The 16,739-nt window shown below is 39.6% G+C and overlaps 1 protein-coding gene across 1 annotated transcript in view; it reads left to right on the forward strand.

Annotated features, from left to right (window-relative positions):
* Window positions 1-16,739, forward strand: part of CFAP47 (cilia and flagella associated protein 47) — a 772,366-nt gene that overhangs the window by 597,603 nt on the left and 158,024 nt on the right. The window contains exon 56 of the mRNA XM_089653003.1: window positions 6,489-6,593. Coding sequence (XP_089509129.1) covers window positions 6,489-6,593 — 105 coding nt within the window. The remainder of the gene's footprint in view (window positions 1-6,488; window positions 6,594-16,739) is intronic.

A 16,739-nucleotide genomic window follows, 5' to 3' on the forward strand; every position in this document is an offset into this window, starting at 1 on the left:
TCATTTTGTGCCACTGTAGTTCATATACAATTTATACTGACTCCACATATTAGATGACTTTATATTGTAAAACAATAACTTATTATTGACCTCCTTGAACATATAGGAGTAATACTTTAATTGTTTGTCTTGTAGCTTCAATTTTACATAAAGGACTTGGCAGCTTTTCTTCATACATGTTGGAGATACATCTTGATACGAATGAAAGAAACTTTAGACAGCCTGACAATCTACAGTATATGTGTTAGCAAGGCCCTGCTCATGAAAGATTACAATCAATCAGAGGGCCAAGTGATAAAAAAGGCCTTGACTGTGAGAGATGGATGTGGTGATGGAGAAAATAAAAGTACAGTTTTTAGGAGGAAGCAGGATGAGTTTTCAAGGACTGCTGTACAAAGTAGGAGCAAGTTGGACAGACTGGGGTGGGGAGTTCCAGAGGATAGTAGGGGTTCTGTATTTCTTTGTACTTGTTATGAATTTAGAAATAAAAAATTGAGAGCAGTATACGACTTGCAGCAGGGGTAGGCAACCTCAGCAACCTCAGCTGTGGTGAAACTACAAATCTCATGAGATATTGCAAGGCGGGACTGCAAGACTCTGACAGGTATGAGTCCAGAATGCAGAGGCATGATGGGATGTGAAGTTTTACCACATCTGCAGTGCTGAAGCTGCTTTTCTGTAATATACAGAATTGTTTTTACATGCTTTATTTGTTATATTCAGAAATTGCCAATAAGAGGTTTAGGAGGGGTATTATTGTGAAATATAGGTTAAAGCTTTTTTATTTGCCAATTCTTCTTTCTAGCCTTTCTTCTCTTTCTTGGTTAGGTTAACTCTTGATCCCTCGTTTTCATCCTTTAGCCTATGCCATTCTCATTTCGTGGGTCCATGTGTCCGTCCTAGGTCTGTTTACTTTTGTTTTGTCATCTCCTACTGTATCTAGCTGTCATCCAGTTGTCTGCTTATTTACATTTCTTCCTTTAATTAGACTATCCCCTTACTTTCCCTCCTTCTGGCTATTTATTAATAGACATACAGTATTTTGCTAATATTTGTATACACAAGATACAACGATACCTACTTACTTTTATTACATAAATCATAAATCCTCACAAATCATACAATCCACACTGTGAACAGCCAGAAACAGCCACCAGAACTCCAAGAGGCATATTTATAAAGCAAAGTGTGAATTTCATAAAACATTCACTGGTGGTGAATTAACCACTTGGCAAAAATTTCATATGGTACAGTGTTGCATGACCTCGCAATTGACATTCAAAGTGCGACAGCTCTGAAAGCTGAAAGTTGGCCTGGGCAGGAAGGGGGTAGAAGTGCCCTGCAGGTAAGTGGTTAAAACACATGCAGCAGGAAAAAAAACATCTGCAGTGAATGTTTGCTGAATATCGAATGTATTGGTTTATAAATGAATACCAAAGCTATGGGAGCTTTTTTCATTTTTCTTTTCATTGTGAAAACCCACAAAGGAGTTATGCAAGAAAGAACTTAAAAAGAACCTAAATCTAAACATAAGGAAAATATTTGCTGCACAAAGTAATATAGTATACATAGAAATGTTTTCTTTAGAAATGTAATTTGCTTTTGTAATAAGGAAATGTGTATACCCATCCAAATCTAAAGTTTTTACCTAGTTACTCATTTGCAGTGAAGTTTATATATTAACGTATATGTTTTGCGTATTTTCCCTTTGTAGATGTACAAAATAAATGAGTGTTTTAAGGAAACCAGATGAACCGTTCTCTTTTCATAGTCTGTTTATTGCACATTTGCATAATTTTTTACAAGAAATGTGAATTTTACCACCTATTAGATCCATTCATTTTTGCCAGGTTGCAAAAAGTAGTCATCCCATTCTACCAAGCTTGTTTCCTGGAACATTGCTATTCCAGCTTTGCTTTATGTGGATAAGATTTATCATGTTTGTTACCCTTCTGTACAGTTCTCAGAATATTGCTTTAGGTCCACTTTTTGTTTCACAAGTCATTAACATAGAAATGGATTTGAATTAATTATCATGGCTTCTAACTTCTGCATATTGCAAGTGAACTGTCCGGAGAGTTAAAAATATCCCCAGTGCTGTCTAGTGTGTCTGGTTCATTAGCAGTGGCTTAAATGTCATCAGCAGTAGAATTGCATTACAATGGAAAGACCCTTTGAAAAGTCAGCTCCATTCATTTTCTTTTCTTCATAACTTAGTTGTGGGCCAAAGCTGGGAATTATAGTTCCAGAACAATTAGCCGTTCTTTGCTTTGACTTACTAAAGCATAACTGACCCCTTAATGCATTTAGATTGTTATATGTGCTGGGAATAAATGAACTAAATTATTGCAGCCTATAACTTTCTGTAAAGACATTGTGAATTATGGATGATACCACCTCTTCTGTTCTAAAGGCAGATCACATTTTTTGCTGGGATTCAAGTACATATTCTATTAATAGTGTTTTGTTACTAAAGTATTTAAAAGAAGCTTGTAAGAAACATATTATTTTTCTAAAACTAGGTTATAATAAAAATGTTTAACAATGCCATCAGCCATAATGTCCCTAACAGGTTTCCATAGCGGGTGCTCACTTTGTGATCTTTATACCCCCAACTGCTTCCCAGACACCAGGCTGAAAGAATGCTACAAGCTGAATGGCTCAGTACATTTGAGAAAAGTGTTTGCTTTGGTTCCATTGCAGCAAGATGAAAGTTACTTGCAGTATTTCTTGTCATTCCACAGCATCCCTTAGTTCTTACAGTGAAAAAGCAATGGGCAAAGGCCATATTCCCTAGGTTTGGATCAAGCAAGGTGTTTTTAAAGCCTATTTTTTCTTTTATGAATTTATATATTTATCATGAGAAATGCAATACAAAACTCACAGACAAATGCAAAAAAATTTCCTAAAATACTGAATAGCCATGAGTTTGACATTTTATGATCAATCAATGGAATAAGCAACCACTTTATCCATCTGTTGGTGGGTACTAGACTCCTTATGGCAAAATTGAACACATTTGCAAGAGACAACAGAGTATTTTATGTTTAAAACATATAACTACCATTATTATGAGAATACTGGTGTATGCTTACTGTCAAAATATATATGGTGTGGGGGAGGGGGATGTTATTAAAACTGATGAAGACAGAATCTGAAGCAACTGTGCATGGCAACCAATCAGCTTCTATCTTCAGCTTGTTAGGCTTTGAAAATGAAAGATATAAGCTGAATGTTTGCCATGCACAGCTGCTCGAGTTTTAATAAATTTTTCTCAATAAATTCCTTTGCTCACAGCAAGCACACATCTTTTGTAAGATATATATATATTCAATATATTATATATTCAAATAGCATTCCATTTATATACTATACCAACAGAAAAAAATATTAAATGTATATACCAATAAAATCTTCTTAATTCTTACACAGATTTACCTTTTTAAAGAATAGGAAAATTTTTGATACACATATAATATATAGCAGAATTGTACTACCTTTAGCTGGAGGGACCCCATTTTTAGGGCTCGTTCACACTAGGCTGTTTTGCCAACGCTTGCCAAACGCCCCTATAGCTTTTGGCAAGCGTTGGTCCGGCGTTTGCAGAGCGTTATTAACGCTCGGCAAACGCTCGGCAAACGCCGCATGCGCGGTTTATCGGCGGTTGCTAGGCGTTTGCCGAGCGTTAATAACGCCCCACAAACGCCTATAATGCAGTTTGAGTGGTGTTACCGCTCCGCAAACGCCCCGCAACCGCACCGCAAACGCCGGCCGGACGTTTGCGGAGCGGCACCATAGACGAGAATAGGAGGCTTCAAAGCCTCCTGACTCGTCCAGAGGCGTCCGTTTTGCCGCGACGCAACGCGACGCAAACGCTCCCGTTAGAACAGCACCATGTGCTGTAATGTGCAGAATTGGCAGAGGCGTTTGGGAAGCGGTAAAAACGCTTACCAAACACCTCTCTGCCGCCTGCACACAAGGCTAGTGTGAACGTAGCCTTAATGTCAGATCCAAAAACATTTATTTTAAGGTTTTTTTTTTTTTTAATAAGGCATCAAATGGTAAAAACAACCTTTTAAGTTTCATTGTTTTTTTAAGTTTCTATTGTATCATTGAGAAAGGACATGAAGAAAATGTCAACAAGTTGGGCACAGCAATACAAATCTGATAGATGTTTTATCCCTTATTTGACATATTGCATAGTGGAGCAGGAAACAGGAAAATCTGCTATAGAGATTACATTCTCTGATTAACCACTTGCCCTCCAGAGAATTTACCTCCCTTCCTGACCAGGCCATTTTTTTGTGATATGGCGCTGCGTTACTTTGACTGACAATTGCGCGGTCATGCAACACTATACATAAATTAAATGTATGTTCTTTTTTTCCCATAAATAGAGCTTTCATTTGGTGATATTTTATTGCCTCTGTGTTTTTTTTTTTGTTATAAACCAAAAAACATCGACAATTTTGAAAAAAAACAATATTTTTGACTTTTGGATTAAAAAAAAAAATCCAGTAAAAAAATGTAAAAAAATCAAATTTCATCATAAATTTAGGCCAAAGTGCCACATTTCTTTCCTAAAAAAAATCACGATACATGTAAATTAATAGGTTTACGTGAAAGCTATAGGGTCTACAAATGGCAAAATATATACTGGAATTTTTTTTTGTTATTTTTTTTATGCTAGTAATATCAGCGACTTATAGCGGGACTGCGGCAGGCATTCTGACACTGGGGGGGAATTAACTGCCACTGACATCCCAATGACACTAATGCAGTGATCAGTGCTAATAAAAAGCACTGACACTGTACTTATGACACTGAGCAGGAAGGGATTAACATCTGGGGTGATCAAAGGGTTAACTATGTGCTGTTTTACTATGTGTGCTGTGTGCTGTTTTACTAGGGAAACATACTGCTTTGTATCTTTCTGCTATGCAGAGCAATACAAAGCAGCATGTCTGTGCTGACAGGTAAGAGATCTGTGTTCATTACACACAGACCTCTCCCCTGTCACTGTTCCTTGGCGAACGCCGGGTGCCTGCGGGGAATCTTCTGCCAGGACACGGTGATCGTCATCTGCAGCTGCCAATGGCGATGCACCCCCTGTCCGGAAATGCAAAATCCTTAAATATATATGTGATTTGACGCAGCCCTGCTGCCCTGTAGCAGTAGTTCTGCTATATGAAGGTGGGGAACCAGTTAAAGACTGATCGTCAGATATAGTAATTCCTGCTAGCCACTGTGTGATAGTGATTAAAAGCTTTGCTATGGGCTTGTGTCAGTAGAATCATACACATAAACACTTGCTTTATGCTATGGGAATCAGAGTACGTTCTATGGGGTCATTTAGGAACCCATGCAATGGGTAGCAGTATTTTTGGCAACTTCAGTTTACATTTAAGATCTCCTAAGAATGCTGTGTGTTTAGATACTGCATAAAATCATTAAATGCTGCAAACCCACTAATTGTAGTGTTTTATTGTAATATTAATCTGACTACTGACAGACCTGCACTTTAATTTCAAAACTATCCATTCTCTCCTTCATTGAAAGAGATTGCATCTAAAGCCTGGTACAAATGGTAGGCTTTTTTTTCATTCAGCCCAGTGGGGTGAGCGGAAAAAACAGAGGAGCTCGAAATGAGGTCTCTGTACTGACGACGCCATTTTAATACAGCAATCTCCCCCACTGAGCTATTGTGTTCTGACATGGAGTCCACCAACCACACTCCGGTTGGCACTCGCAGCCATTGGCTGAGAGTGCTGATCAGACACCAATCGGGTGCCAGTTTTCTAGCAAGCTCCTTCCACAGAAGCCAGCTGCGAGATTGTCTTCTGTCAAACAAGGACCTGTACACACAGACTAAACATCAGCCGATATCTACTGTACCAGCTGAATATTCAGCCTGTGTGTATGGGGCTTTAGGTGCTGTTGCTTATAATAGCCACTTTGCTCCCTTTGAAGCCAAAAAATACTAATGGTGACTATTGCTTTCAACTTTAATTGAAGGTGTGGTGTATTTTTTTATTTTGCTTCCCATCAGGGGTGGACTGACAACTCATGGGGCCCCCCAGGCAATAGGGGATCCTGGGGCCCCTGTGTCCTCGCCCCCACACCCAAAAAAGCCTATGAAAAAGCCAATGAAAGGTACTAGGGGCATCTCATGGGGCCCCCTACTGACCCCGGGCCCTCGGGCAGTGCCCGAGAGCTCGAATGGTCAGTCCGCCCCTGCTTCCCATTTTACTGAGCCGGAAGAACAATCAAAATTTGAAAATAACATTACATTTAGCATAATACCACGCTAGTAACTGGAATCATTGTCATCAATAAAGAATATTTACAGTTGTTTATCAGTGTAGCAGACCATGAATGCTCATAGTGCACAAAGCTTTAGTGGAGCGCATTAATCATCGGCATTGAAGATACTTCTGCAGAGTTGCAATACCAGTACAAAGATGACTGTTTTGTTTTTGTTTTAACAGCTTTTAGTACCACCGAGTTCCACTACTGATGTGCTGTTACAGTTCTGCCCATCTGCCCTTGGGAAAGGAAATCAGACAGCATCCATCATCTTTACAAACCCACAGGTAGGCTCTTACAAACTGTAAACTAATTATAACTAAATATGTGCACTAAATTTGAATCATATTTTTATTGTGGTCATCATAGTAGCATAAATAGTTTATTAACTGCAGAACTGGGAGAATTGAAGATGTTCACATTCATTTCATGCAGCACAACCATTTTCTTAAAATCAGGTCAGCAGAAAGCATCTTACAATAACTCTCTAATCCATCACATTTAATAGTAGAATCATCAATAACCCAGATGAGCACTTGTCAGCTCTTTCTACCATACATTCCACAAGTCCTAATTATTTCTTGCTTGGTAATATAAGTCACCATTCTCCAGTCTCAAAAATGCTAGAATATTTTGATATTACTAATATGAATGTGTCATGCAACTCTACTTTATATTGGTTATTGGACACAGATTTAAGGGCAAATCTTTTTCTTATGTATACTATAACTTTCAGAATGTGTGGCTCATTAATGCAGTTTCATAGTGTCACCATAGTTACTAAAGACAGTCACTCTTTTAAAAAAGACTTTCCTGAACATATCAGGAAGCTATCCAGAGATCGTTTTCTGACTGGAATTTAGAATGGACTAATAATGGCTTCTGAATTACCTTAGCTGTCTACCATGTCCTATCAGTCACTGTCTCATTCTTTACTGCAACTCACAGTTTGAGGTATTTTATGAATAGTTATGCAACCTTATTTGTCTTCCATAGTAAAAAATAGCTTACCAATGTAGTCCTATATTGATGTGCCTGTGCCTTGTTTATTATAGGAATTGAAGTTGTAGTGGAATTGAAGTTGTAGTGGAAAATACTTACATTTAAAGTGGTATTAAACCCCAAAACAAAAATGTAGTAATTGTCAGCTCACCAATTCTTAGATGTGATGGGTGCATTCATTTTCTTTTTAAGGCTTATTTTCCTTTATTTTTGCCTGGTGATCGAGCCAGTAAGTATGTTATTTTTCAATTACTTTAGCTCTCCAGACAAAGTAGCAGTTGAAGGGTTGAGACAAACCATATAGTACTGACAGGGGTGCTTACAATGGTCAGCTTTTATTCAGTTATATAAAACATTTATCACAAAAGGAAAAGACTGTTTGCTGTAACTGCTTAAAAAGTGTTACATGGAGTTCACTTATAATTTGTTAGTCAAGTCCTAAGTCTAAATCCACTAGTCTAAAGCTGGGTACACACTATCAGTTTTTTTTTTTCGTTCAACCCAGCAGGCTGAACGAAAAAAACCTGCAGAGCTTGAAATGAGCATCCTGTACTAACTATCCAATTTTATTACAGTGATCTCCCTGCTGAGCTATTGTGTTCTGACAGAGGGACTGCCCTCCACCAGAGCTCACCAATCAGCGCTGGCAGCCATTGGCTGCCAGCACTGATTGTGTGCAATTGAATGTTGGTTTTCCAGCATATCCATTCAAGAGAAGCAAGCCGTTCACTCAGGTGAGTGTACACACGGGATGAATGTGGACCGGTTTCTATTACACTGGTTGATAGTGGCTGATATGTATGTATACCAAATTAAAAAAGAAAAAAGCGCCACTTACAAAAAACACCAAAGTGTCAGCAGCATATCCCACCCAAAATAAATTTTGGCAACAATAATCCAAATTAAAAGGTATGCGCTAATAACAAACTTATACAAAAGTGTATGTCATCATCCAAAAAACATTAGTGTTTTAAATAAATTATAGTGTCCAAACATAAATTAGTGTCCAAAAAATATATATATATCTTCAGTGACTTGAACCAATTGTGAGAAATCCACCACCAAAGGAGATTAAATAAACTCACCAGAGCTAATGGCTGGTCAGATTATAAACCAGCAACAGCGCCTCTGCTCTGGGAGCAATGAACCCGATGTCCAAATAGATATGGTGATGTTTCAGATACTTCCAGATAATAATCACAGCCAAACAACTTTGCAGCCCAAGCTTTTATGATGAACTTCTCCACTCTTTCTCATACCTCCATGAGAGCATGCAGTACACTCAGGGACAAAAAAGAGAACATAATGGTGCAATACGTTTTTTTCATTTATCTCTTTAATAAAAAAGGTATAAGGAAACTCACAAACAAGGTGTCCAACAGAGAGCCTTGCTGGTCTGTGCTGTATGGGAGAGATCTGCGGTGAGCGTTAACTGTATCTCAACCCTTTTTTGTGATTGAAGCTGGTGTCTGTTGGACACCTTGTTTGTGAGTTTCCTTATACCTTTTTTATTAAAGAGATAAATGAAAAAAACGTATTGCACCATTATGTTCTCTTTTTTGTCCCTGAGTGTACTGCATGCTCTCATGGAGGTATGAGAAAGAGTGGAGAAGTTCATCATAAAAGCTTGGGCTGCAAAGTTGTTTGGCTGTGATTATTATCTGGAAGTATCTGAAACATCACCATATCTATTTGGACATCGGGTTCATTGCTCCCAGAGCAGAGGCGCTGTTGCTGGTTTATAATCTGACCAGCCATTAGCTCTGGTGAGTTTATTTAATCTCCTTTGGTGGTGGATTTCTCACAATTGGTTCAAGTCACTGAAGATATATATATATTTTTTGGACACTAATTTATGTTTGGATACTATAATTTATTTAAAACACTAATGTTTTTTGGATGATGACATACACTTTTGTATAAGCTTGTTATTAGCGCATACCTTTTAATTTGGATGATATGTATGTATGCGCATGTATGCAGAGCTTTAGGCAGACCATGCATAATTTTTTTTGTACAACCAGCAGGTTGATCAAAAGAAAATGATCCGATCCCCCCCGTTTAAACATTTCATGGGGGAATCACCCTCTCTGTGCTATTGTATTCTGAAGGCTGGGCGACTTCCTTGCCATCAGAACACATTGATCAGTGCTGCCAGCAGCATCAGAACACATTGATCAGTGCCAGGGGAGGACTGACAACTCATGGTGCCCCTGGGCAATAGGGGATCATGGGGCCCCTGTGTCCTTGACCACACTCAAAGCACACCCAAAAAAGCCTAGAAAAAGGTACCACGGACATTTCATTGGGCCCCCTACTGACCCTGGGCCCTCGGGCAGTGCCCAAGTGCTCTAATGGTCAGTCCACCCCTGATCAGTGCTGCCAGCAGCACTGACTGATTCAGGAAAAATTGTCAAGCTACAATCTATCACTCTTTTGTTTTTGGGTTTAATACCGCTTAACACAATGTGCACTCCATCTTTATCTGATTAAATCACATTTTTTCCTCAAGTCAGGTTGGTAATATATTGCAAAGACTTGGATATATCCTTGCAGTGTCATGGCAATTTGTAAATGAACATATGGCTTGATACTGATAGAAATAATACATGGTTTGTTGTTTTACTTTGATAAATACTTATCTATTATGTAATTCAGTTTCATTATTCAATTCAGTGGTCTTGGCCTTTATAACATTTTCTTAGTACAGTATCAACCTTTTTACTCTATATCTTACCATTAACATTTTCATCCTACTGGCTTTTCCCATCACCTTCTTACAGCAAAATATCCACTAAATTGACACTGACCTACTGCAGCTGACTAATTGCACTAATGCTGAAAGGACAACAAATGTTACATGCGTGCTTAAGATCCGATGGAAAGCTATGTTTAACAATGACACAGAATTTTTTTTTTCACTCTTTGTAGCTTCTGAAACAACTTTTAACCTCAGAGGAAAATGTCATTGATTTTCTTCCCTTGATTTCACTGATTAAATGTATCTGAACTGACAGTTCTAGCAATTTAAGGCATCTTATAGCTGGGTAGCTGACTAATCTAAAATCAGCTAATGATAGTTCTTCTATGGTAAGCTTTAACTGTTTCTGATTGTGCCTGTTTGCTGAATTGAGAGAAACAGCTCTGAGTTATTATCTGCTTCATTTGTTTCTGCTTTAAAAGTGCCTGAAAAGTCCTTCACAATAAAGATCTGGGATCCCCTTTCTGATTTCTGGTCATCTTTTACATTTCAAAATAAAATTTAATTTGACAGCATAGAAGAGAATTGAGAAGTTAAGCATACATCTTAAACATTTTGCCACATTTCCTTTTTTCAGACATTTGCTCATATCATGCTAACAGCCACTGAGTGAATCAATGCATAAGCTCAGACTATTTTTTTTCCTTTTTTCCTTGTATGCTTATAATAAATAATATGGAAAAAAACTTGGGAGATATATGGCAATTACCACTTGTTCATAAAAGAATCACAAATGGCTTGATTTGCAAAAGCATAAACATGTAGTATTTTCATTATCATGTGCTATTAACTTTTTTTTTTTTTTAACTATGGACTTTTCAGTCTGTGAAGTACGCTATTGTTTATACAAGATAAATATTACAAACATGAAATTATTTTGACTTTCAAGATATTTTGGCTGTAAATATGATATAAAAAAAGCTGTACCGCTTGCTACTTTAAATACTGCTACCTTCAGGCTGGTTATAACTGTTAGATTCAATATGTTGCCTATTACAGATAGCAGGAAAAGGAGATGTTTGGGTTCAAATAGCACTTTCAGTAAAATGCATTGGGAAAATTACTATTCGATTAAATATCAAATGAAGTGAAAATAGCTTATCCATCCTGGTAGATTTTGCATAAATACTGGTTTGTATTGACCTGTATAGTGCAAATGCTAAAGGTTGTGTAGAGCAGCAGGATAGTAATACTCCCCAAAAGTGACCTCTTTCTCTTTTGATTCAGAAATATCACAGATTTTTGGGATATCAGGGCTTATTTTACTCTACCTCTCAATACTATTTTTTAGTTTTACTTAGCAGATTCCCTCTGCACTCATGATAAAAAGTAACCGTAAAGGCCCACCATTCAGTAGAGTAGAATCATGAGTCACAATTGCCACCAAATAGCATAAGGCCTGAGCCAAGGCTACATTTAGACCTTGGGGTGGCCCAGGACACTTCAGGTTTGCGGGGTCCCTTATACATTATTATTAATATACAGGATTATATAGCGCCAACAGTTTGAAAAGCGCTTTATAAAATGAAGGTAGACGTTACAGTTACAATACAATTTGGTACAAGAGGAAACATAGGGCCCTGTTTGTTAGAGCTTACAATCTAAGAGGAAGGGTTGAGTGATACAAAAGGTAATAGCTGTGGGGGATGAGCTGATGGAGGAAGTAAAAAGCAGTTTACTAGTTAGCAGCAAGATAGGCTTCTTTAAAGAGAAAGGTGTTCAGGGATCATCTAAAGGTGGATAGATTAGGAGATAGTCGGATGGATTGGGGTAGGGAGCTCCATAGGAGGGGGAAAGTTGGGAGAAGTCCTGGAGGCGAGAATGGGAGGAGGTGACACGGGAAGTAGGGAGTAGAAGGTCTTAGGGGGATCAAAGAGAATGGTTTGGTTGATATTTTGAGACCAGGTTGGTGATGTAGCTGGGGGGACAGAGGTGTAGATGGCTTTGTAAGCTGTTTTTAGTATTTTTAATTTTGTTAGGCAAGTGGAAGCCAGTGGATGGATTGGCAGAGAGGGGTAGCAAACACTGAAGGGTTGGTAAGGTGGATGAGCCTGGCAGCAGCATTCATGATGAACTGAAGGGAGAATAGCCTATGTAAAGGTAAACCAATGAGGAGGGAGCTGCAGTAGCCGAGGCGAGAGATAACCAGAGAGTGAATTAGAAGTATTATGGTATCGTTGGTTAAAAAGGGACATATTCTGCAGATGTTGTGGAGGGTGAGGCAGCATGATTTGGACAGGGATTAGATGTGGGCCTGATAGAATAGTTCAGAATCCAGGGTTAACCCTAGCACCCTGGCATGCGGGGATGGTTTGATAGTTGTGCTATTGATCTTGACCAAGAAATCGGAGGAAAAAGGGCTTGGGGGAGGAAATATTATGAGCTCAGTTTTGGATAGATTGAGCTTTAGGAAGTGGTGTGACATCCAGTCTGATATGTCTGTTAGTAAATCTGTGATACCTGAGGAAACTGATGGGGTGAGCTGAGGAGTAGAGAGATAGATTTGTGTGTCATCAGCATAGAAATAGTATTGGAATCCATGGTAAGCTATCAGCTGACCCAGGGAAGAAGTGTATATTGAGAATAGAAGAGGTCCAAGGACAGAACCTTGGAGGACCCCAACGTTAAGCTTAGGAGAGGAGGAAGTAGAGTTGTAAGTGACACCGAAGGTGTGGTGAGATAGGTAAGATTCGAACCAATGGAGAGTACAGTCATGGAGGCCAAGTAAATAGAGTTTTTTGAAGAGGAGGGGGTGGTCAACTGTGTCAAAGGCAGCGGAGAGGTCCAAGAGTAAGAGTATGGTATAGTGATCATTGGTTTTAGCTGTTAGTAAGTCATTTGTGAGTTTTAGGAGAGAAGTTTCTGTGGAGTGTTGTGGGTGAAATCCAGAAGGATGTTCTCAATGAGGTGGCAGTGCAGTCAGTTGTAGACTAGACGTTCAAACATTTTGGAGGCAAAAGGGAGTAAGGAGATGGGTCTTAGGTTGTTAAGATTGGTGGGGTCCAGTGAGGCCTTTTTACAGTGCCTTGAAAAAGTATTCATACCCCTTGAAATTTTTCACATTTTGTCATGTTACAACCAAAAACGTAAATGTATTTTATTTAGGATTTATGTGATAGACCAGGGGCCTCCAAACTTTCTAAGCAAAAGGGCCGCTTTATTGTCCTTCAGATTTTAGGGTGGCCAGTGGGAGTAGAAAATGCCCCAGCGTCAGTGAGAGTAAAGAAAGGACATTGTGTTTGTAGTCAGTGGAAGGAGGAATAGTGCCCCATCATTGGTATTAGTTGGAGTAATAGTGTCCTATCATTGGTATTAGTTGGAGGAATAATGCCCCATCTTTGGTATTAGTGGAATGAATAGTGCCCCATCATTGGTATCAGTTGGAGTGCCCCCTCATTGGTATTGTTTGGAGAATAGTGGCCCATCATTGCTATTGGTTGGAGGAATGGTGCCCCATCATTGGTATTAGTTGGAGGAATAGTGTCCCGTCATTGGTATTAGTTCGAGAAATAGCGCCTCACCATTGGTATTAGTGGGAGGAAAAGTGTTCCATCATTGGTATCAGTTGGAGGAATAGTGCCCCATCTTTGGTATAAGTTGGAGGAATAGTGCCTAATTGTTTATATAAGTCACAGGTGTCAGTGAGAGAAATGGTTCCACGTTGTTGGTGTCAGTGGAAGAAATGGGAGGAATAGTGCCCCAAGGGCTGGATAAAGGCAAGCAAAGGGCCACATTCGGCCCACGGGCTGCAGTATGGTGATTACTGTGAAAGACCAACACAAAGTAGCACATAATTGTGAAGTGGAAGGAAAATGATAAATAGTCTTTTTAGGGATGTCTCTACCAGCTTTGCACATCTAGAGAGTGAATTTTTTTCCCATTCTTTTTTGCAAAAAAGCTCAAGCTCTGTCAGATTGGATGGAGAGTGTCTGTGAACAGCAATTTTCAAGTCTTGCCACAGATTCTCAATTGGATTTAGGTCTGGACTTGGACTGGGCCATTTTAACACACGAATATGCTTTGATCTAAACCATTCCATTGTAGCTCTGGCTGTATGTTTAGGGCCATTGTCCTGCTGGAAGGTGAACCGGTGCCCCAGTCTCAAGTCTTTTGCAGACTCTAACAGGTTTTCTTCTAAGATTGCCCTGTATTTGTCTCCATCCATCTTCCCATCAACTTTAACCAGCTTCACTGTCCCTGCTGAAGAAAAGCATCCCCACAACATGATGCTGCCACCACCTTGTTTCACGGTGGGGATGGTGTGTTCAGGGTGATGTGTAGTGTTAGTTTCTCCGCCACACATAGCGTTTTGCTTTTAGGCCAAAAAGTTCAATTTTGGTCTCATCTGACCAGAGCACCTTCTTCCACATGTTTGCTGTGTCCCTCAAATGGCTTCTCGCAAACTGCAAATGGGAATTATTATGGCTTTCTTTCAACAATGGCTTTCTTCTTCCATATAGGTTAGATTTGTGGAGTGCATGACTTATAGTTGTCCTGTGGACAGATTCTCCCACCTGAGCTGTGGATTTCTGCAGCTCCTCCAGAACTAGCATAAGCCTCTTGGTTGCTTCTCTGATTAATGCTCTCCTTGCCCAGCCTGTCAGTTTAGATGGACAGCCATGTCTTGGTAGGTATGTAGTTGTGCCATACTCTTTCCACTTTCGGATGATGGATTGAACAGTGCTCCATGACATGTTCAAAGCTTGGGATATTTTTTTATAATCTAACCTTGCTTTAAACTTCTCCAAAACTTTCTCACTGTCCTGGCTGGTGTGTTTCTAAATAGATGTAAATAGAGGTGGACTCTATTTACTAATTAGGTGACTTCAGAAAGCAAATGGTTCCACTAGATTTTAGTTAGGGATATCAGAGTAAAGGGGGCTGAATACAAATGCATGCCACACTTTTCAGATATTTATTTGTAAAACATTTTGAAAATCATTTATCATTTTCCTTCCACTGTAGAATTATGTGCCACTTTGTGTTGTTCTAGCACATAAAATCCCAATTAAATACATTTACATTTTTGGTTGTAACATGAAAAAATGTGGAAATTTCAAGAGGTATAAATACTTTTTTAAGGCACTGTATATATATCACCCTCACTCCTGAGACTTCAAAAAACTTGACACTGGGGCGGAGGTTCACCTTCCAGCAGGGCAATGACCCTAAACACAGCCAGAGCTACAATGGAATGGTTTAGATCAAAGCATATTCATGTGTTAGAATATCTCAGTCAAAGTCCAGACCTAAATCCAATTGAGAATCTGTGGAAAGACTTGAAAATTGCTGTTCACAGATGCTCTCCACCCAATCTGACAGACCTTGAGCTATTTTGCAAAGAAGAAAGGGCAAAAATTTTAACTCTCTAGATGTGCAAAGCTGGTAGAGATATCCCCAAAAAGACTTGCAGCTGTAATTGCAGCATAAGGTGGTTCTACAAAGTATTGACTCAGGGGGGCTGAATACAAATGCACGCCACACTTTTCAGATATTAATTTGTAAAAAAATTAGAAAACTATTTATCATTTTCCTTCCACTTCACAATTATGTGCCACTTTGTGTTGGTCTATCACATAAAATCTCAACAAATCACATTTATATTTTTGGTTGTAACATGACAAAATGTGGAAAATTTCAAGAGGTATAAATACTTTATAAAAGCACTGTAAGCTGTGCGGTGGAGAAGAGGGGTGAAAGAAAGAGAGTTTGAAGAGACAGGATACAACTGTGAGAAGGAGAAGTAGGGAACTCCTAGAGCGCTTAGTCTATAATCGCCTGAGTTCCCACCTCACCGACAACAACCTCCTTGATCCCCCTACAGTCTGGCTTCTGCCCCCTACACTCCACCGAAACTGCCCTACTCAAACTCACCAATGACCTGCTAACCACCAAAGCTAATGGCCACTATTCAGTGCTCCTACTCTTCGACCTCTCTGCGGCTTTTGACACAGTTGACCACCCCCTCCTCCTCAAAAAACTACACTCTCTTGGCTTTAGAGACTCCGCTCTTTCCTGGCTCTCTTCCTATCTATCACAGCACTCCTTCACTGTTACCTATAACGCTGCCACCTCCTCTTCACTCCCCATCTCTGTTGGGGTCCTTCAAGGTTCTGTCCTCGGGCCCCTTCTCTTATCCATCTACTCCTCCTCCCTTGGCCAATTGATACACTCTCATGGCTTCAACTACCATCTCTATGCCGATGACATGCAAATCTATCTCTCTACCCCTCACCTCACCCCCTCAGTCTCCGCCCGTATCACAAGCCTACTGAACAACATATCGGATTGGATGTAACTCCACTTCCTCAAACTAAATCTTTCCAAAACCGAGCTCCTAGTTTTCCTCCCAGCCTGCCCCCCCCTGACTTCTCCATCAAGACCAACAACACCACCATCAGTCCCACCCCGCAAGCCAGAGTACTAGGTGTCATCCTAGACTCCAATCTGTCCTTCCAGCCCCAGGTCCAATCACTGACAAACTCATGTAGACTTCACCTCCACAACACATCTCCAAAATACGTCCATTCCTAACCCCGGAACCCACTAAGCAACTCATTCACTCCCTTATTATATCACGACTTGACTACTGTAACTCCCTTCTCATCGGCTTACCTCACCGGAGGCTATCCCCGCTTCAGTCTATCTTGAATGCTGCGGCCAGACTCAT

Source organism: Staurois parvus, unplaced genomic scaffold, assembly GCF_062004578.1.
Source record: "Staurois parvus isolate SC_StPar_1 unplaced genomic scaffold, SC_StPar_1.0 ptg000696l, whole genome shotgun sequence".
Classification (NCBI taxonomy): domain Eukaryota; kingdom Metazoa; phylum Chordata; class Amphibia; order Anura; family Ranidae; genus Staurois; species Staurois parvus.